The sequence below is a fragment of the Anser anser genome (genome assembly GCF_964211835.1).
Source record: "Anser anser genome assembly, chromosome: 1".
NCBI lineage: Eukaryota > Metazoa > Chordata > Aves > Anseriformes > Anatidae > Anser > Anser anser.
Window position 1 is genome coordinate 193,677,857 of NC_139720.1, and position 22,407 is coordinate 193,700,263.

General features: G+C 45.5%; 1 protein-coding gene across 1 annotated transcript; it reads left to right on the plus strand.

Annotated features, from left to right (window-relative positions):
* Positions 1–13,220: 13,220 nt before the first annotated feature.
* LOC310901036 (gap junction beta-6 protein-like) lies at positions 13,221–17,857 on the plus strand. Its single transcript, XM_083839919.1, has 2 exons — positions 13,221–13,359; positions 15,244–17,857. The coding sequence occupies exon 2, from the start codon at positions 15,266–15,268 to the stop codon at positions 15,941–15,943; it is 678 nt and encodes a 225-aa protein (XP_083696045.1). The 5' UTR covers positions 13,221–13,359; positions 15,244–15,265; the 3' UTR covers positions 15,944–17,857.
* The last annotated feature ends 4,550 nt before the right edge of the window (positions 17,858–22,407 follow it).

A 22,407-nucleotide genomic window follows, 5' to 3' on the forward strand; every position in this document is an offset into this window, starting at 1 on the left:
ACTATCTCCACCCCAGCAAACACCCTGATGGGGACTCCGCACCCCTGATGTGAGCTTATGGAGCACAGCTGCCTCTTCAGTGTGCAGGGCTCAGATGGCTCCCAACGCCTCGTCTGACACAGAGCAACGGGCAGGTGGGTCCGTGGGAGGAACAGACAGGGAGAGGCTCTGGCAGGGGCTTGACTCAGCCTTCAAGCCCTAGCAAGGGCCGCAGCCAGCACCCTGCCTCGTCCGTGCCAAGAAGCACAGGGACAGCAACACCGCTCCCTGTGTCTTGTCCCCACCCGGGTACCTCCTGGCTGTGCTGCCAGGCCACCCACCCATGCCAGAGCTTCTGCTCCAGCCTCCTCCTGCAAAAGCCACATCAGCACTTTCTGAGTGTTTGCAGAAGTTTCAGGGCTTGATCCAAGGCTCCTCAATGCCACTCAGAAAATCCCTGTTGATCTCCCCGGGCTTGGGCCTGGCTTGTGGGAAGGGTGTAACTCCTTAAAAACTCAGTGATGCCACCCAGCCTCTTTCTGCACAGCCCTTTTGCAACACCAGATCCCACGGCACACCGCAGCCGTGACCTCCTCGCGGCACTTCTGCCGCCTGGGTGAGCAGTCCTCCTTGCCACCAAGGCCACCCACTGCAAGCAATGCTGGCCGAGCACAACATGGACCGGCAGGCCCATGCTGACATGTAGTCGTGCTCACAAAACCACAAAAACACAACAGCAACATCACGTAAAACATGACAACAACCTCCAGGAAGAATCAGACCATGTCCTTTGGTGCCACCGACGATCCGTGGGAAGGCTGGAAAGGAAAGCAGCTGGTGAAACCCTTGGCCCAGGTAAAACACCATGCCTGTCCCCGGCACTGAAGTCCACAACAGCGACACCTGTAACGACTCTCATGGTGTTTTTCTAGAACTGGGTGGCACCAGAGGGAGAGTTTAACGCTGTTAATAGGGTGCATGACTGGGGTTTAATCAAACTATCTCCCAGGTAGGCGTGCAGGACAAGTTCTGTCGGTGATAATAAAAACCAGTTTAAAAGCATCCTCCAGAGCTTTAATAGACAGTCTGAAAAAACAGTCACGGTTACTCAGTATCCGGTTTCTTGGTTTCTTATCTAGTCAAAATTTAACTAGTTCCCGTAAAGTTTCCCAGCGCAGATAAGGCTGGAGCAGGGAGCAGGAGTGCTCACACCTCACACACCACAGCCACCTGGGAGGCTTTGAGCTCCCCAGGAACCGCTGACCCAGGGGGGTCATGCAGTCAGGTACTCAGCCCCACCAAGGACACCAGCACCCACCAGTGGGGTGCTGATACCGGACATCACTTCCCCACTCCTCAATGAAACATAAACCTGCACATCCCTCTTCTTGCTCAAACCACAAGGAAGCACGGCTGTCCTGTGTCCTCACAGGCCTTTTTATTGAAGCTTTCTCTATATGAAGTGATTGATATATATATATAGGCATTTATGCAGGTGCACAAGTATGACACATGGTTAATATTTTGTACTAATACAGAATAAATTAGCACTCCCAGTAAACACTTAAAACACTGTGTTGAAGGTTCAATTTTATTTAGGCGTCCCTGATTATTATTCTTGTTAAAGCGGTATTTAAATAGGCTGAGAGAAGACAAAATCATCAAACTACAAGAGTGAATTAGTCAAGATCAGAGAAGAACTGAAGATCTTTGGAGAAAGATCATTTTAGCAGCAACACAAGGGTAGGAGGTCAATGGAAGTTAAAATGCATTCTAGGAAAAATTTGAACTCCTCCTCCAAGGCCCTGATTTCCCCTGAACTGAACTGATTCAGGGGTGAGAGCTGGCCTGCCTGCCTCTGCTCCACACATAGTGATGACAGAGATAAATCAAATTATTCAGATGTATAAATAAGAAAATTAATAATGAAATTGATAATTATGCCATCCAATCATGCGGGCATGGAGGGGGGCAGATTATGATACCCACAGAGGGTCAGACGCTGGAACTGCACTGACTATATTAAATTTCATGGGGGCTGAGGAGTTATGGATCAAAGGGGAATACCATACTACTCAGGTTTCCTTCCTCGCAGCCTGATCACCTGATAATTTTTGTGTTTATCCACTGCTTGTTGCAAAATTCAGTGTCACGGCTGAGGCTGCTTGCAGCTTGCAGCATGCTAAGGGAGAACCCGACCTGCCCACACTTTCTCCCACTGGCTCCTGGCATCTCCCCTCTTCTCCTGTCAACACTACTCTCCGTCCCAGGGAAAGCAGGTACTTCCATCCGAAGTCCCTTGTGCTAATTAGGAGCTAAAACAGATTTCTTGCTTGTGGGCGGGTGTTTGGTCACGCCAGGGTGGGTGATTCACACCCCAAAATCCACAGCTGCCATTGCAGTGTAAAGGGGCAGCCAGGTCCTGGCACCGTCAGGAGACACAGTGAAGCGGAGCTGTGGGTGCCCGGGGACTCGCAGGTCACACTGGAAGGTGCCGGGTGAATTTAATACCTGGAGGGCTGGGTGGCAGCTGAATGGGGGTTTTCTTTATTGCAGCTCTGAACGTAGGTGTCTGATATTTATTTAAATCTTAAGTACCTGAAGAGTCTTGGATCTCATCCCAAACCTATCTAATGCCTTTATCACTGTGCAGGAAAGCCTGGACCAGCAGTCGAAGGTTTGGGTAGTGGAAGGCATCCCAGCAGCTGCTCACAACCCCCTCCAGACCCAGAGCTATGCTCTGCCCTGGGGCCTCTCCGCAGGACTCAGCTGAAGGAGGACGCAGCCTGGCCTCCCCTGGGCCTGGGGATGTACAGCATTGCTTGGTGCACGCATGATTCACCAGCTTAACTCACTGCTCAGCAAGCTAGCGCTCGCTGCTGGCTTTTTTAACAGTTCTGGTTTTACACAGCCTCCTTCACTGAAGAGCTGGAAGGCATTATCCAGTTAACCATCGAAAAATTAATCACTGGAGGATAGCCATGTATTAAATGTCATTACAAAACCAGCAACAAATGCATCTTTTCCTAACGGAACTGTTAGGAAGATATACTACTTTTTTTTTTTTTTAATTTCCACACACAAGCAAAAATAAAAGTAAATACCAGAAATGAGAGGGCCAAGGGGCTTCAAGAGGTTGCACGGCCCGGTCTGCAAGTTTGAAGCAGGATTTGGAGGACATGGCACGCTTGAGAGAGAAGGACTATCTGTTTTTCTTGGGCTATGTCTAAAGCAGAAAAGCTGATCAGATTAACTAAACATTATATTTATCTCAATAAATTTCTGCGAAACTGTGGTAGGTATGCTTCAATTTGTCTAAAGTTTATATGCTTTACTTTAGCTTCATTTGTTGATGCTAAACCAATTTGAACATTGGGTAAATTCAGTGCTTTTCCCCCTTTCCCAGATGAGTCCCCAGACCTTAAGGAATCTTCTCCCACAAGTTGTCTCCCCTGTCCTTTTGTCCTTCTGACTTCTTCCCCTCTGCCAAGCTGGATAAATCCTGCAGGAAGGGTGGAGAGCAACACCAGCATGGGCTACCTGCAGCCTGGTGGCTATAGCACTGTGTGGGGAGTACGAGGTAAAGGTTTGAGTCCTCTCAGGCCAAGCAAAGCAAAATCTCCATATCCTGGGTGAGTCTGGGAAAAGCTAAGGGTGTCTCTACACTGTCATTTTCACCAAGGTGGGAACACAGTGCTGAAGTGAATCTCCTGGTTATCTTCACCCCACTGTTTTGGATTGCACTGTGGAGTCACAATCACAGAACAATCCAGGTTGGAAAAGACCTTCAAGACCATCAAGTCCAACCATCAATCTGATGTACCAAATCCCATCACTACACCAACTCCCTTAATGTCACGTCCACACATTTTAAATGCTTCCAGGGATGGTGATGCCACCACCTCCCTGGGCAGCCCATTCCAATGTTTGACCACTCTCTCTGTGAGGAAATTGTTTCTAATATCCAATCTAAACGTCCCCTGGTACAACCTGAGACTGTTTCCTTGCATCCTATCTCTTGTGACCTGAGAAGAGAGACCAACATCCTTTCACTCCAACCTCCTTTCAGGTAGTTGTAGAGAGTCAGCCTGAGTCTCTTTTAGACTGAGCAAAACTGGAGGACATACTCCTGAAGCACAGCCCATGTGCTCTGGCTGCCAGGGGGATCAGTCCATGGGGGCTGGCCCAAAGCAAACCCCATAGACGTGTATGCAGTGTGATCCTCTGCACCAGCCCTTCCTACAGAGTGCTCTTGCTGGGCTGCAATAGTTACGAATGTCTGTAGCCATCACCTGTGTCTGCAAGCGTCCTATTGCAGCATTGTGTACTGCAGTATAATGTAATCTACTGAAATGTAGTGCAATGTACGCGTAGCCAAAAGCTATTCTAAAAATGAGACAGGTGTGGAAAAGGAGAAGATCCTTGGTTTGGGATTCTGTTCCTGGGACGGTTTATGCATTTAGCATGAAATCATCAGCACCAGCAGCTGCTCTTAGGAGAAAGCAAGGTGCTAAGCCTTTGGTGGGAAGAGGTGTGGAAGTGTCTTTCATGCCAGAGGAGGTCTTCTCCCAGCTCTGCCATATCACAATTCAAATGAGCTAAAGGAAAAAGAAAAACCTATGTGGTTGTTTTTATTGATCTTGCTGTGATTTTCATATCAGCAGGCAGTACAACTATACTAGTGGGTAGTACTGGCTGAGTGCCATAGAAAAGAAAGAGAGATGCAAATCCAATTAAGTAGGCAAACTGGAGCTATGCATAGCTAAAAGGGCAAGAACAATCTTGTTTTATGCCAACATTTCATGCCCCTGGAGCTATAGGCATGCGTGTCTATTTTACTGATTTATAGGCAAAATTCCTGTTCCCAGAATATACAATAAGCTTCACGACAATGCAACGTGTCTTGACACAAGAAAGAATGTACTCACCTGTGATTGCGGGTTGCAGTTTGGAAATAAAGTGTTTCTACAGCAGTCCCTGGTGGGAACGGGAAACTGCACATACTAATCCCGCCTCGAATTTCCTTGTAGCTTCACGGAAATGTTGTCTGTCAGACAATTTCCAGTAGATTCTATCTCCTTTGAAATTATAGAAACTACTGCGATTGATTTACGAGCACCCTTACACTGACACTCTACACATAACAATTAAACACCTAGCAATAACACTTCTTAATCAGCTTAGTCCTGATTCATTTCACATTTTTTTTCCATGAGCTGAGCATGCAAGGAGCTGCTGTAAAGTTGGTGGCTGGGGGCTGAGACAAGAGGAGCTCTGGCAAGGAAGCTCCAGCTCACACAAGGCTGCAGTCGTTCAATGCGTGTGATTTTGGCATTTCCCCTTCAGGGTTCCCAAAATCCAGCCTCTCTTTCAAAATGATTTATGTGGTCAGATACCAAAGGAATACATTTGTGGGGTTTTTTTGTAGTCAATTTATTCTGCCACCATTTACTCGTAATAAAGTAACGTTGTACGGGAACATTTAGGCATTGTGAAAGAATTTTGAGTGAGTAGTAACCTGTCAGAAACATATTTCTTAATAAAAGAAATGATCTACTGACCCATAAAAATACCCCAGCAAGTCATCAAGTACCTGCTTAGCTGGAGCCTTCAAGTGCTCAGAGTACCTGGGTAATGCAAACATTGCAAAAGACAGTAGTTTTCTTGGACGTCCACCTTTCCCTGCCCTTTATGCTGTATTTGAATAAAGTGAAGGGCAGAGGCAGAAACATTCCTGGCCCAAGGAATTTATTATTTCCTTTTCTTGGGGTATTGGTTGAAAGTGATATGTCCTGTGACCGTCTGGCTATTTTGTAAGCCTGAATGCATACATTGCTCGGGAACAATCTCGGTGGCATGTCTGAAGAGATGCGGTGTGGCTCTTTGGCACTGCTTGGCATGATGGCTCTGCTTCTTCTGTGTCTCCAAGATCCCTGCCCACAGATCTCTGCAATGGGCTCTGCTGGGACTTCTGCAATCAACAGAACAGACCTTGGTGCCTGCAACATTGACCTTCCCTGGGGCTCCATCGTCCCCAGGGGACGGAGGCTCCCTCCTTAAATGAATTTAGCAGTAATTATTGCTCCATTCCTTAATGATCTGGTCCCTTCGGCTTAGTCCGAGTCCAGCTGTTTTAGTCTAAGAGTAGGGAACCTTCTGAGCTCTTTCCCCCGGCTCTGTGCAGCTCCAACACACCTGCATTTGCACAGAAATCCTGGAGAGACCTTCCAGGGAAGATCCTAGCAGTTTGCAGCTTATCTTTTTGAATACAATTCTTTCCCCAAAGAGATTGGAAGTCCCTTTCCACAGCCTGAGCCAGGCCCAGGGAACAGCCGTTCTTCTCCTTGGGTGTATTCTGCACACTGGGGACTCCTTGGTCCTCAGCAAAAGGAAATGCAGAACCGAGGCAAGTTCTTAGTTTTTGCACCCTGTGGCAGCTGCTGACCAAAAGAATGGGGAGAGTGACAGGGCTGAGAAGGCACTGTCCTTCAGGCAAGGAAGTGGGACCCTTAGGAAAGCCAGAACTGGGAAGTGCTATTGTGAAGTGCATAAAGATGTCAGGGAGAGCCTGAAACAGCAGCCAGACAGTTCATGCTACAGAGAAGGGGTCCAGGGACCTCTTCACCAGCAGCCCTTGTACCCCAAGGATACTGCCATCCTCAGTCTTCTCCACCTCTTGTTGCCCAAAGCCAGGGAGGAGCCAACATCCTTACTCCTTTTCAACCTGTTACAGACAAGGACTATAAAAATTATATGAATACAAAGCAACAACCACTTCACACTTCCCAACGCTGTTCACAATGATTTAAACTGCCATTAATTACTGACTCGTTCTATGAACAGCTCACGCAGTCTGGCTATCATCTTCTATTGTAGACCAAATTTATCAGAGTGTGGGTCTTAAATCATAAGCATTGGTCGTTATCAACCAGTCCCTCAAATACTGAAAATCCACCTGTTTATACTTAACAGTCATTCATCACCTGCAGAAATGCAGCAAAGGAATGGAGCACAAACAAAAATATGGGCACAGAAAGGGTCATACTCACTGGCCTCAGGACATTTTAGTCAACTGCAGAAGAATTATTTCATTAAAATGTATATATATGTGGTTTTTGTTTGTTTGTTTGTTTTGTTTGTTCATTTGTTTGTTTTTTACTTGTGTTACCTAAGTATCTAATACTTCCTCTGGATTTATTCTTGTGTTTGCTTATCAGCTTTTACATATCAAGTGCACTATCTGCGACTCGTGTTACCAGTCTGGGGTTTGTATATGCCATAGAACCCAGAGGAGTCCTTCCAAGCAGCAACACCATTCCATAGCCCTGCCCCACCTGCCCCAAGAGAAGCAGACCCTGCCTCTCTCTGACAAAGAGAGCTGCCCTCAGCTCAGCAGTATTTTCATGTACTTTGCTGTTGGGTTTTGCGTCTGGTTGTTCCAGGTCAGCACAATCATTCCGGCAGGCTGCCTTCGCTCCCCACTCCGCTGGTATGAGGTAGCGTACAGATCACCGCTGCTATCTTTTCAAGTCTGTGGAACATCGATGAGCACACGCTGTTTGAACCCTTCCTGAATGCTGTCTGGTGTCCAGCATAGACATTGATGAACCACAGCGTTCACTCAAAACAGCCTACTCCCAACGAGGAGGGGCAGATCCAGGCAGACACTACCACCTCACCTACTTTGTGTTCTTTAAGGTGCTCATGGCTTGTACTTCCCCAGTGCTGCCTCTGTTACTTCATGTGGTAGGCTTCCAATTACCTTCTCAGCACATGTATAATCTGGGAATATACCCTTTTTTTCATCATATACTCAATGGCCTTTGGTCAAACAGCTCTTCCTGAAGCCTACTGCTTCAGTTCCCTTTATTACTTCCTGTACAAACCAGAGTCTCACAGTCTTGCCTAATTTCAGTTGACTTTCCAGCTCCAAATTGTTGCCCATTGACTAATAGCAGTCAAGCTTCAGCATGCAGCTGCCTGCTTGGTTCTGTCATCACAGGCACCCTCCTGGTGTTGTTTCTGCATAGGAGGACCAGTGCCAGCTTTGCACATAGCTTTGCATGCTTCGGTGCCCAAATGCTCTGCAGGCACTGAAGATTTTCCCCCACCAGCATCAGTATGTGACCCTGTCACGCTGTCTTCTCCTTGAATCTGCTACACTGAGTACAGATGGCCACCAAAAGTCAGCAGGTTTTAAGCATTCTCCAAATTATGCACACAACCACCTTGCAGAGTGCTAAATTATTTTCACGCCTCAGTGGCGATGGAGACCTTCTTGAATAAAGAAAGAACTTCTGGCCTTGAGCTGCGAAGGAGCCGTCTGATGGGATGAGTGACAAGTAGCAGAAATACAAGTGAAAAAAAGTCTAAAATCAGGGAATGCAGAAAAAATGGGGAATCAAAATACAAATAGTATGTGTCTGAGAAGTTGACCTGTCCTTATTTCATCTCCTATGCCCATAGGCATCTCCTATGGCTTCACATGTCCCATTGCTCCAGGGAGAAGCACTGGACTTGGAGATGACACCCAAAGGGTCCTGAGGTTGCAGCTGACCCTGAGAGCCATGCAAATACATGTGATTTCAGACCACAGCTGTCACTCAGCATAGATCTGTGGGTGGCACATTTTGGTGTGTAGCTTCTGCCTGGAAACCTCTTTGTAAAAGTCACTTCTTTTTTTTCCTTTTTTTTTTCCTTTTTTTTTTTCTTTTTTTTTTCCTTTTTTTTTTTTTTTTTTAAGAGCCCGAGATTTCATCTGTATCCCTTTAGTTCCTCATGACTCTTCCTTCCCAAACCCAGTTCAATTCCTTTGTCCCCGAATAGGTGAGCAAGAGGAAGTGTTTCCCACCATATATTTGCGCTCAATAAATGACTGGGTTAATATGATGCATACATAGGTGCAACCAAGTCGTTACTGAATCATGCTGTCCTTGTTTTTAATCTGATTCAGGACTTGCACTTGAGACCTCAGCAAACTGCTGGATTAGTCACGTAGTCAGTGACTTGAATATTGACAAAAGGAACCAGAAAAGGCACTTTTCTCAGATTGAATTGAAACAATGCAAAACGTGAATCCAGCCCACTTTCCATGGTGGAATCATTCATCCTTTTTTGGATGCTGTCTGCGCTCTCCCCACCCTTTCACTTGAGCTCCTGTCACTGAGTCCACTGATTTACAGCAGAAGTTTTATTTTGAAAGCTCTCCTCCCACGTCCCCCCTTCCCTCTGTGGGGATGTACAGAATCAGCCCTTCTCCCACTGCTGGCATCCAGCCTTTCCTTCAGTGACACTGCCCACTCTCTGTCCTTTACAGCTTTCATTGTGCTCCATCAACCCTGCCCCTAGCAATTTCTCTCCTCAGTCTTCAGTGCTTGCCACCGATTTCTCTCACTGGCTTCTTCCTATTCTTATCTCTGAATAAGTAAATTAATGTGGGCTTCTTCTAAGCTCTGTGTGCTCCAAGAGATATGGAAGAACAAAAGGTCCTCAGATAAGCATCAAAGATTAAAGTGTTCTTGGCAAACCTGATAAAACTCTAATAGCCTAAACTCTAATAGTTCATTTGCAGGTATGTAATGTGCATAACAAAGGACAGGAATTAGCCAAAAGTTAGGTCTGCCACTAGTTCTGGCCTATGCCCTGCACCCGCTCTCCCCTGAGGGGAGATTATTTTTTAGGGACGGAGGTACGCACAGCCCCAGAAGCAAAGAACATCACGATCATCTCTTATGAACCTTCCTCTGCTTGGGTCTGCGGCACATTTCTTGACAGAGCTGGGGGTGAAACAGGACCCCTCTGTGGAAAGGGACCATCCCACCTCTCTGACAAGAGACCTGCGACCCTCTCCCAAAACATTTTTTGAGCAATAGATGGGAAATACAGGTTCTACCCACCATCTCTGTTTTACCAGTGAAGGCGTTTGAGCTTTTGTGCACAAGCAGGGCCAGCTGCTCGTGTGAGATGTGGCCAGGGGAAGGTGGGCCTGTGGACACCCCATGAGCTGTGAGGTCTGGCCATGGGAAGGTGTCCTCCAGAGCTGCAAGGCTTGAGTGAAGGACCTGGGATGGTGAGGCAGCCATACAAACCCATCTGAATTAAGGAAAAAAGGCAAACAGACACTACAAAACTGAACCCTTCTGGATGCCAGAAGGGGGTGAAACAAGGGCACAGGCTGCTACTGACACTTTAGAAGTGTCACTTTAAAGTGTCACGCTGTTGTTTTGTTTTGTTTTACAGCTGAATTAAACTGGTTTTAATTCTCTGTTATTCTACACATCCAGTAGAAAAGAAGGTGCCCAAGCTGTTTCATGTAATAATTTCGTAATTTTAAGGAATGGTGTGGTAAAGATGGATCTAGCTCGTGGAGGAAAGCTAGGTGCTGCATCCCTCTCCAGGAACCTCCTGAATTTCTTGAGCTGGGCAGTGAGTGAGCATAAGGAAGGGTTGATGTCTACTGCACTGGCTTCTCGTTTCAGTGGTCTTTGTGGTGCATTTTAGGAACTCAGTGCCATATAGTAGACTTGGAGGGCAGGGCTTTACAGACTGCAGCTCCTATGACCGGGTATTTGCGTTAGCCTGACTTTGTCAACAATACTTCAGGCACTGTTGCATAAAATGCACAGGCTTATTTGTGTATACGCTGGGATGGCAATTTTCGTGAACATGAAAATAATGTTTGGATGCGTGTTTCAGACACTAATGTGTGTGCGGAGATATCGAAGTAGACCAAACAGACAGCTCAAAGGCTATCAAACTGTGGTGGTTTTGGTCTTAGCATGACTAAAATGAGTGTTTGAAGAATTAATGTGGAGACAAACCGGTTACACATGCTGAGTTGAACTGGGAAGGTGCTTTTATTGCTGATGTTGGTGAAAAATGTCAGGTGTAACATATTTAGCCAGCCTTGAAGAAATGAAAACTATTTCCGAAATACAATCTGACTCTATAGCTATATTTCCAGTTGGTCAAAAATAATTCCAAGTGACAAGTAGCAAGGAAGGTGCTAGGTGTTGAAAGAGCCTTGCTTTAATCAGGAGTGATGAATAAAGAGATTGCTACACATATGACTTAGGAAAAATCAAAATGTTGTGAATAGCACATTAAAAAACTGATGCTTCATCGTAATCAAAACTAAACCTGTCCATAAGGGATAGCAGAAGATCTTCTCCATAGTGGATAATTATCTTATCCATAGCAGATAATAAAATGGCAAACAAAACTTGGTGTCAGCTTGTGTAAACTAATACACAGGGAGGAAAATCAATCTGAAGTATACCTGTTCAAGTATATGTGTGCACCCCAGGAGGTACCGGTTCTAGCTGCCAGAAGTCTTAGGAAAGAAACTTGGAGTGACTATGGAAAAGTCAACTCATTGCTCTGAGATGCCTGAAAAGTAGAAACAAGTAAATAAGGATTACTAGAAAATGATGGAGGATGCAACAGAAAACATTGCTCTGTACATATCAACTGTGCATACTGCAGGTACTTGGACCATCCTCATAAAAAGGCACAAAAAATTGTGATGATGATGATAAAATTATATAGCAGCTCCTACATGACAAGGATGTAACAAATCAGGCTTTGCAGTGCAAAATAAAAAGGATGGAGAGAGGATATGACACAAATTTCTGCATTCATGAATGCACAGAGGAGTCGAACAGGAAAAATAACTGACTATTACTCCTAGTGGTGAGGAATAAAGAGTGTCCCATGAAATTATATAAAAATAGGTCTTAAATAAATGAAATGATTTTTTTTCACAATATAGTTAAGCCTTTCAGATAATTACTCCATGATTTTGTGGTTTTTGAGATATATATGGGATAAATTCAAAATATTTTTATAATTCAGATGCAGGCAACATCAAAATATTAGACAAAGCAATGCCAGAAAGTGAATCAAAGGCTATTATAAATATACATCCAGACAGAGTTTCTGGAGGTGCCCATGGGCTGTGAAATGAAGAGACGGAGACACAACCTTTGGAAATAGCTAAAACAGATTATTGGAAGATGATGCCAAGAATTCTGCTACCTGGAAATAAGCTAATAACTGTTTCTTCATTGAGAAAATTACAACAGTATTTTCCAATTTTTATGAAATGCTTTTATTTCTGCATTATCTTACAATCCACGAGAATCAGTGTACTGCACAAATATGCACACTTTGTAACATTCACCACCGGCAGTGCTACCAGAACAAACCACCCCTACAGCTGAACCTTTAAAGATGCCAGAGTTGGTAGCACTTGGATCTTGCACCTCCTGCCAACCAGCCGGGCATTCAGCGGGGTGCAGGCATCTCTGAGCTTGTGCTTGGACAGAATTCTGGCCAACTTTCCCTTCTCCTTCCCAAGTAAAGTGTTAGGTACTTCCTCCTGCATAAAAGCAAGCAAACAAAAATGAAAGAAAATAAAGGTAACACTCAGCTTTACCATCGTTTTTGTTTGGCTGTGAGTGAATGCCACCATAGATAGTAGCAGTGAGCAACATGAGAAGAGGATTTCTTTCAAGCAGTACAGTTACCGCCATCAGACTTTTCAAACTTTGATATTATTTTTTAAAACAAAGTTGATTCTTTCAGACATTTGTTCTTCTTTCTCTTCCTCTTCTTCTTCTTCAAGATCTTACATATCTGACTTTATTTTCTAAACCTCCCAGTGCAGAAGCAAAGTCACTTGGCCATTTTGCAGACACACACATACACACAAGTGCTAGTTTTCTGTAATTGTTATCTATACAAATTACCAGATCAAGCTTAAATTACATTTGAAACACTGCTGATGAAAGCGTTCCTACTTCCAGACACGCCTCATAAACCCCAGCTGGGTGCTTAGTACAATACGCGGGACAGATAACACGACAAAAAAAATAAACACAACCATTTCCAGCGGCGCTTTAATGTACTCGGAGAAGTTTTTATTATCTCACAAGCGATGGGCACGGCACTTCACCATCTTCCAGCCTTTTCACACACCCGCTGCAGCACAGCGTTCTTTTCCGGCAGGATTTTTGGTCACGGCGCTTTAAAAAGAAAAACAAAAACCCTTCACTGGGCTGTGAACGGTGGTGTTTACAAGACTGCGAAGGGGCAGCGGGGGGGCGGTTTAGAAGACTGCAAAGGGGCTGGTGCCTCGGGATGGCGGGGGGGGGTGGGGGGCGGCCTGGCCTAGCCCCGGCCTGGCTCAGGCCCAACCCCGGCCCAGCCCCGGCCTCGATCCCCGGCCCGGCCCCGGCGGGCGGAGGCGGGCTCGGGGCGGGTTAAAAGCGGCGGCAGGTGAGCGGGGAGGGACCTCAGAGCCGCGGGGCGGCGAGCCGGGTACCGGCCGCTCCGCTGCCACCGCCGGAGCCGCAGCCGCGCCGAGCTGAGCCGCGCCAGGTGAGGCTCCGCGGCGGCTCCTGCCCGCCGGGGGGGTCGGGGTTAGGGGGGTGCCTGATGGAGACGGGGCGCTTTGGGAAGGGGCAGCTGAGCAGGGAGGTGTCTTGTAGCTGTCCTGTGGTATTATTATTACTCTTTTTCCCCAAATTTTGCAGCGCTGGTTCAAAACTGTGGTGTGAGCCGGCTCTTGGAGCCAGGGTGGTTCATCCCGATGGGGTGCGCACTCAGATAACCTTCCTTCGGTCCCGATTAGCCCCTTCTGAAGATTTCACTGATTTATATGTATATATCTCTTACGTAGCTATTTTAATGACTACACAAAAAGAGGAACTCTTAACCAAAAGATGCAGGTATCTGATCACGGCCATGGGTTCAGGTCAGCATAAAAAGCTGCGTAAAACGTTGCCAGTCTCGGCAGCGTGAGATCATGAACAGCGGGAGGAATTGCAGGCACCTTCTCAAGGCTTTTTTATTTTCTTACCCAATTTAACCTTTCTTCGTGACAGTAAATGTGACCTGCTCCTCGTGCCTCGAGGCCTGTCTGTACAAGCTAGGCCCTCGTACCAAGGGTATGTGTTGGGGCATGCCAGGCCCTCAGTCATACCGTAACGGCAGCGGCGTGAAGAAGTTGTATTTATTTATTATTCTTTCTCCTGTTATATGAGAGTTAGAGGATTTGAAGACTTTACCAGTGTGCTGTTGCAAGGTACCGTGCTCTCCCTAAAGCATGTGCACTGCTCCAGGGGGAGAAGGGGCTCCATGGCTCCTGTGCAGGCCAGTGCTGCTCTGCACAGCAGCTCAAGCCCTAACCTCGCTGGACCAGCTATGTGAGCTCCCAGCTAAGGATCTCGTGTTTTGTCCGGTTTAGGGAGAGTTTCCAAATGGCTGCTGACCAGTGAAAGGTGAGACTGAACTCTGACTTCTGCAAAACTTAAGCTTTTTTTTTTTTCCATATGGTAAAGAGGATAGATTCTCTTCAAGAGTATGAGGAAGGGAGGAAAGCTGAAATAGAGCTTCTCTGACGTTCAGTCTCCTGTTTATTTTACTGGGGTGTGATAGCATCTAGAAAATAAACATAAACTCTTTAGCTAAGGGCTTTGTCTCTCAACTCTTTGGCTCTGCTCGTCTCCTTTTCTGATGAGATAGCGATGAATGTGGAAGGGCAGGCTCTGCAGTGCCTTCCTGTGCCTGCTGGTTAGGGCTATCTATGCATGCAGCCCCAACAGAGCCAGCTTGAGGTTTCTCAGCAGCATTGGCATAATCAAACGCTGTACTTACAGTGATGAAGGCCCTGCCAAACAAAGGATGTGTCTGAGCTGCAGCAGACAACCTTGGGGGCCTGCCGGAGGTGTCTGGGAGGAGTGAGGGCTTCTGCCGGAGATAGTCAAGTAGTACTTATCTGGGAAGCAAAGTAAGCACAGCCCAGCCTTCTAGGGCTGTGGCATTGGCAAAGAAATCCTATAAAATCACTTGTGTTGTCCAGATGTGGCATTAACTTATGCGGTGATATCATTTTCTATTGCTTTGGGAAATGCATTGAGAGGCAAAGCACAGAGCGAACCACAGAGAAACATCTTAGGAAAGGGAAGTAAAGGCACAGAGGATGCAGGGAGGAAATATATTTGAAGGTGTAACTTATTTCCTACCCAAAGTCTTGTTAAGAAATTGTATCAAGGTATGCTTGTTCCATTGTAAATATACGGAAGGAGAGAATCTAATAGGCTGTTTGAATCCATGAACATACGGGTGGTATTAATGAAAGTGACTTGCGTTTTACTATGATTCTCAAGTGAGTGCTAGGAAGTCCTCTTGTTGATAGAAGATCTGGAAATTATTCTTTGCCCCTCAAAAAGTAACTATTTGGTGTTTTGTGTCATCTTACAGGTAAAAGGACACAGAAGAGAAAATGGATTGGGGATCTCTGCAGGCAATTTTGGGAGGTGTAAACAAACACTCCACCAGCATTGGGAAGATATGGCTCACGGTCCTATTCATCTTTCGCATCATGATCCTGGTTGTGGCTGCAGAGAGAGTCTGGGGAGATGAACAACAAGATTTTGTCTGCAATACTCTGCAACCTGGGTGTAGAAATGTTTGCTATGATCACTTTTTCCCCATCTCTCACATCAGACTCTGGGCCCTGCAGCTGATCTTTGTCTCCACACCTGCGCTGCTGGTGGCCATGCACGTAGCTTACACCAGGCATGAGAAGAAACGGCGGTTCAGAAACGGTGAGAAAATTGATATAGAAGAGCTGAAAAACGAAAAGATTCACATTCGAGGTCCCCTGTGGTGGACATACACCAGCAGCATCTTCTTCAGGATCATCTTTGAAGCAGTCTTCATGTACGTGTTCTACTACATGTACGATGGGTACCAGATGCCTCGCCTGGTGAAGTGTGATGCGTGGCCCTGCCCCAACGTAGTGGACTGCTTTGTGTCTCGGCCCACCGAGAAAACTACATTTACTATTTTCATGCTTGCTGTGTCTGGGATCTGCATGACCTTGAATCTAGCTGAGTTGTGTTACCTAGTAGCAAAAATTTGCATGAAACAATCCAGGAAAACAGCAGCTTTAAAATAATCTCCCAGTTCCAGGATTTCCTAGCTCCCCATTTCCCTCAAATTTTCTTAGGTGTCAGAAAACAATTGGCAATATTTTCACACTCAAAGAAAAGGATAAAAATAAAAGGCTATATTTTTATAATGATAGCCTGCTTGGGAAGCTGATACTGAGGCAAGTTTCAAGATTATGGGCTAATTCATCCACAAGTAGAGAGAAAAGTCTTTTGGCAGCAGCTCTTCCAAGTATGCCTCCTGCTGTGATGGTCACTCTTCAAAAAGTGGGAGTGGAAAAGCCCAGAGAAGGCTCTAGTGCCCACAAGAGAGCAGGGAATCAAACACAATGTCAGCTTCAGAGGCAGGCCAAAAACAAAGGGTTTTGGTCAAAAGTGGGATGAAGGGTTTTTTGGGAGGAACTTCCAGCTCCTGGGGAAGACAGACATGACCATTATAGAATGCATCCTATTCTCTCTAAGCATTCTGGAGAGACATGAACTCCTTAGCAAATGCTATCAGCTTTGCTGGGGACCAGCAATTTATTTTTATTTTTTAATTTTTTATGTTCTTTCCTGCACTGTGGAGCCACTCCTATGGGGCTGGGGGGTGGCCAGTCTCAACTGCTTGTAGTCAGTGCTCCTCCCTCCACTCACAGGGGCTGCAGCAGTGGGAGGAATGAAGTTTATTTTTCCTTCTCTTCGTCAGGTGAAAGAAAAGGGCTGTTGCCTCACCAACATTTTGTGAAGAATCACAGTATAGTAGACTTTATTTGATAAGACTATCTCCTGACTGGGCTTCCTTCAGCTGTGTACCTTTAATTTTTTATTTTTTTTTTAGTAAAGATCAAGAAAAAATGCCTCATTGTTTCATTCTGTTTGTTTTCCAGAAGTGCTTCAACACTTACGGCTTGATGTGAAGCAGATTGCACCCATTGGTGCTCCTTCCATCAGTCTCTTTTTTCTTATTACTCATTCATCCTGTATAGCTTTTCTTCGTGAAACCTTCTCCCACTCTGAGGTACCTTTCAAGTAAGTGCATCAAACCACTCCCAATCTCTGACATTCCACGTTGTGAGACTGAAACACCCTTCCTCTTGTTACCATACGTTCAGCAAGAATTTCAGACAATTTGCGGAGCTGAAATAGCAAAGTGTCCCAATCAGAAATGAGGAGGATCTTGGGAACTTGATGTTTTTCTTGAAGTTCACGTTGCTGAGCTGTGAGTTGTAGCATACTAACTTGATCTATGTGAGTCAGTCTCATCTCTCCAGAATAGTCTCGAACCATGTTCTGCTTTTATGCCTGTCCTAGGCAGCTACACCAGCACATACAGCAATGCTGTGTACCTCCCAAGTGCCTGCCCATTGAACTCACTTCTAGAAAGCTGCCTGTTTCTCCTTAGCTTTAAGAACTAGCTTTCCTCCCAAAAGAATGAGCGTTATCTTAGGTTCTCTTTTTTGCATCTGTCTCCTCAAATACTTTTAAATTTATCACTGTTGGATAAACAAAGTTGCCTTAATTGAGACTTGTGACCCGTCACTGTGTACTGGAAGCGGAGCACAAGCAGGCTCCCATTGCTTGTGTGCTGTATCCAGCATCGCAGCTTGACTGCAGATGGAAACCTTCCCTCTAACAGGGGAGTGGGGAAAAAAAAAATAGGAACAGCATCCTTGGAAGCATGAACAAAATGATGGAAAGTCAATAATGAGGAACTGGAAACCTGGTCTCTGAAAACAACCTTAATTCAACTCTAAAGAGCAAAGTTTGGCACATATCAGGTTTGTGCTTGGTAAAGTTCCTGCATTGTTCCGTGTGTGAGTACAAAGAACAAACTATCTACATTCCCGGTGCTCTAGTATTACATTTCTTTTGTAACAACAAGATTTTTATTTTCTGCCGAAAGCATAATTAAAGCACTTTTGTGGTGTCTGTTTTCTGTATTACTTATACGTGCCATGTATTGTCTAACATGTCTAATGAAAATCTGTTTACTGCAATAGAAAACGTATGCGCCAATAATACATTTAATAGCCAAGAGCTACTGTAAGCATTTAGCCTTCTGCCACAGGTTGTTTTCAACCACTTACACTGCCTTTGCTACCAGCTACATCCTGCAGACTTTATGAGCCCATAGTGGAAGGCCACGTGTGATCAGTGCTAGAAATCAAGTATGTGGTGTAAATCATTCCTGTACTAGCAGAGCTGCAGCTGGAAAAGGCTCATAAACAACCTAACCCACTCCGCCAGGGGGAGAGTTTGTTTTCCCAGTGTGCCTTTAACTGGAACTTCAAATGAGCTGCACCACAACTGGTAACGCCAGCAAGATGAGGTTAATTATCTTCAGCTAGTAGTTTGGCAACCAGGTATTATACAAGGAAAAAAAAGAAATTGGGAAAGTGGCTGGACGTGGCCAAGAGAGGAGTTCAGTTTGGAACTGCAATATCAGATGATAATAGCTCTAGCAGGAGGTGTTTATTGTCTCTGAGATTTCCGTTTATGTTTTTATTTGTCTAAATAGCTGCTTTGTAGGGAAAAAAATGTTCAGATAATAGGAACTAAACACTTTGCACCTATTTCTGTGTTCTACATTGCATGGTTGACCTACAAATAGATTTGATACAGATTAAAATACAATGCTGTTTTGGAATTGTGTGTGTTCTTTCCTGAAATACACAGTGTCTACACCTTTAGCATGTGGTTCCTGGACTTCGCAGAATGAAGGTTACAAGACTGTTGAAGAATAAGGCAGCAAATCTGAAGTCCTGACTGTAAAGAAGGCTGACTCCTTACTGCCTAGAGTACAGCAGAGCAAGGATGTAAAGCATCAAATAATGTGGTATCCAAACTGGGAAGTGTAGGAGTGGGACAGGCTAGAATTAAACCTTGGCTGAAATCACCAGAGGTTTTCCATTGGCTTCATCAAGGCTAAACTTTCACCCCAAAACCTTGAAACCAAGCCTACAACTATGCTTGTCAGAAGGGGAGGAAAGCAAACTTCACTATTAGTTCATAGACCCAGCTAGAGAAAACAAAACAAAGAACAAAAACTCCTATGGGGGAAAGGCTACATTAAAAGGAAGCCAGAAGTCCTCATTCTGACTCAGAATCACAGAATCACAGAATCGTCTAGGTTGGAAGAGACCTCCAAGACCTCTGTCCTAACACTAACAAGTCCTACACTAAACCATATCACTAAGGGCTACATCTAAACGTCTTTTAAAGACCTCCAGGGATGGCGACTCAACCTCTTCCCTGGGCAGCCCATTCCAATGCCTAACAACCCTTTCAGTAAAGAAGCTCTTCCTAACATCCAACCTAAACCTCCCCTGGCGCAACTTTAGCCCATTCCCCCTCGTCCTGTCACCAGGCACGTGGGAGAATAGACCAACCCCCACCTCTCTACAGCCTCCTTTAAGGTACCTATAGAGAGTGATGAGGTCTCCCCTGAGCCTCCTCTTCTCCAGGCTAAACCACCCCAGCTCCCTCAGCCGCTCCTCGTAAGACTTGTTCTCCAGACCCCTCACCAGCTTCGTTGCCCTTCTCTGGACTCTCTCGAGCACCTCCATGTCCTTCTTGTAGTGAGGGGCCCAAAACTGAACACAGTACTCGAGGTGCGGCCTCACCAGAGCCGAGTACAGGGGGACAATCACCTCCTTAGACCTGCTGGCCACACTGCTTCTTATGCAAGCCAGGATGCTGTTGGCCTTCTTGGCCACCTGAGCACACTGCTGGCTCATATTCAGCCGACTATCAACCAATACTCCCAGGTCCTTCTCGGCCAGGCAGCTTTCCAGCCACTCATCTCCCAGCCTGTAGCTCTGCTTGGGGTTGTTGTGCCCCAGGTGCAGGACCCGGCACTTGGCCTTGTTGAACTTCATGCAGTTGACCTCAGCCCATCGGTCCAGCCTATCCAGATCCTCCTGCAGAGCCTTCCTGCCCTCGAGCAGATCGACACACGCACTTAGCTTGGTGTCATCTGCAAACTTACTGAGGGTGCACTCAATCCCCTCATCCAGATCATCGATAAAGATATTAAAGAGGGCCGGCCCCAGTACCGAGCCCTGGGGGACTCCACTAGTAACCGGCCTCCAACTGGATTCGGCTCAATTCACCACAACTCTTTGGGCCCGGCCATCCAGCCAGTTTTTAACCCAACAAAGCGTACGCCAGTCCAAGCCACGAGCAGCCAGTTTCTTGAGGAGAATGTTGTGGGAAACGGTGTCAAAAGCCTTACTGAGGTCAAGGTAGATCACATCCACAGCCTTCCCCTCATCCACCAAGCGCGTCACTTGGTCATAGAAGGAGATCAGGTTCGTCAAGCAGGACCTACCTTTCATAAACTCATGCTGACTGGGCCTGATCGCCTGGTTGCCCTGCAAGTGCCGCGTGATGACCCTCAAGATAATCTGCTCCGTGAGCTTCCCTGGCACTGAGGTCAAGCTAACAGGCCTATAGTTCCCCGGGTCTACCCTCCAACCCTTCTTGTAGATGGGCATCACGTTTCCTAGCTGCCAGTAGACTGGGACCTCCCCTGATAGCCAGGACTGCCGATAAATAATGGAAAGTGGCTTGGCCAGCTCCTCCGCCAGTTCTCTCAGTACCCTCGGGTGGATCCTATCCGACTCCTGGATATAGAAGTACCTTTATTAAAGGTTTTCTATCATGAACCAATGTACTGTATTATTTTCTATCCAACAACAAGAATATAAAAGACAAATGATAGGGTCCATACAGAGATGTGCACTCCTGTACCATGGAGGTTCGGTTCAAAACAGCAGCATTGTCGAAAGTTGCTTTTTTTGGTAAAAAGTAAATATACAACAGCAAATACACAACACCAGGAGCACATTACTAAAAACAGCCCTATGGAGATTAATTTCTCATTTTCCCTAATTACAATTCCCTCCCCTACAACCTAGGCTAATGTGGCTTGTGGGCAACAAAATCATAATGAATTTCACTGTGTTTTGTGTTTACCTGTTCTGATAACCAGGGCAGTCACTACTCTGGGTGTTAATTACAGTTTTCCTTGGATTTTCACCATCATAGTATGTACACAGTCATTTAAACCTGCTTGTAGCTAAGGCAATAGCAAACGTAATGGTAACTATCCAAGACTTAATTAGCTAATGGTAATGATCTTCAAAATACTTCAGGAGCGACATGTACTTTCTTCCCCATCTGGCCAACCCAGCTTGTTGTCATTTTCTTTTACAGAATATATTTCACTTCTGTAAAGTTGTCCCAGCTCTGACTTGGGTATTTTCTTGATATATCTTCCTAGCCATCAAAAACGTCTTTATGCCCTAGGCTTGGAAATGTACTAAGCTTTAATGGAGCAAGCTGAAGGAACAAGTCACACTTCTGACTTTCCACCTCTGAGACAGCTTACTTGTGCCATGGCTGGTCCCTCTAGAATTCATCCCCAGAACTGGCCGTGTAATTGTACTCACCTCCTCCTTTTTTCTGCCCTGTAAATCACCGACGGTAACTCAGTGATTATTTTTACATCCACCTGCTCTATGCCCACAGCAATCCAACTAATAAAATAAAATTCTCTCCAAGCATCCTGCCAGGTAGCCAGATGCTTGCATCAGCCTTTCTGGTAAAGGAGTGCTATCACACCAACATGACTTAAACTTTAAGGGAATGTGTTTAGAGTGAACTGGTAGGGGAACTTATACAGCCAAGCTATGAATCACTGCAGGTTTTGGATGAATACAATATCATGTTTAAATGCTGCTTTCTATTTGCTTTTTCATTGTATCTTAGAAGCTGTTCACATAAAGCCTTGCTATCAGGCTGCTGTTTCAAACAGCAGTGTGCATTCTGTGCACTACTAAAACCAAACGACATTTCAGCGTGTCACTCATAGCCCAGAACAGTGCCCAGGTTAGTAAATACTGCAGCCACACGGGTCCGAAGCAGGCAGCATTTTTCAGTGGGCAAGCTGTGCTGGGCTTACTGGCTTAGGCAGCATATATCTTTGCTGTCCTCTTGGCAATTACAGTAATATAGGCTTGTCAGCTGTGAAAGAAAATAGCAGTCTTAAAACTGTTTAAGCCAGAATCATGACATTTTGTTTAAAATGTTTTGCAGATATTTTCTGACTGAGGTTCAGTCCCTAAGAGAATAAAAAAATTACTCCTCCAAGAGATCCACCCGTTAGCAAGACTGCAGCACCTTCTTTTGATAGGGAGACTGTAAAATTTTCTGTCTGGTATCCAACATTGCTCTTGTCCTAAGACTCATCTCACTTGATCTGAAAGTATTATAGCAGTCCTAGTACAGACTTAGCCCTTAATCCCGTTGTTCCTGAGTTTTCCCAACTGAAAGATAAAGACGATAACTATGTCGTGTTCACAGGGAGCAGGGATGTTTAATCAAGCATTGTTTGTTAAGATCACTGCAATGACGGGTGCCAGAAAAAATATTTTATAATTATTGTGTGGTAAAGATTTCAAACCTATTGTGTGTTACATCATTCCTG

What these genes read in the sequence shown, in the direction of transcription:
- LOC310901036 (XM_083839919.1), top strand. Translation starts at nt 15,266, where the DNA reads ATGGATTGGGGATCTCTGCAGGCAATTTTGGGAGGTGTAAACAAACAC.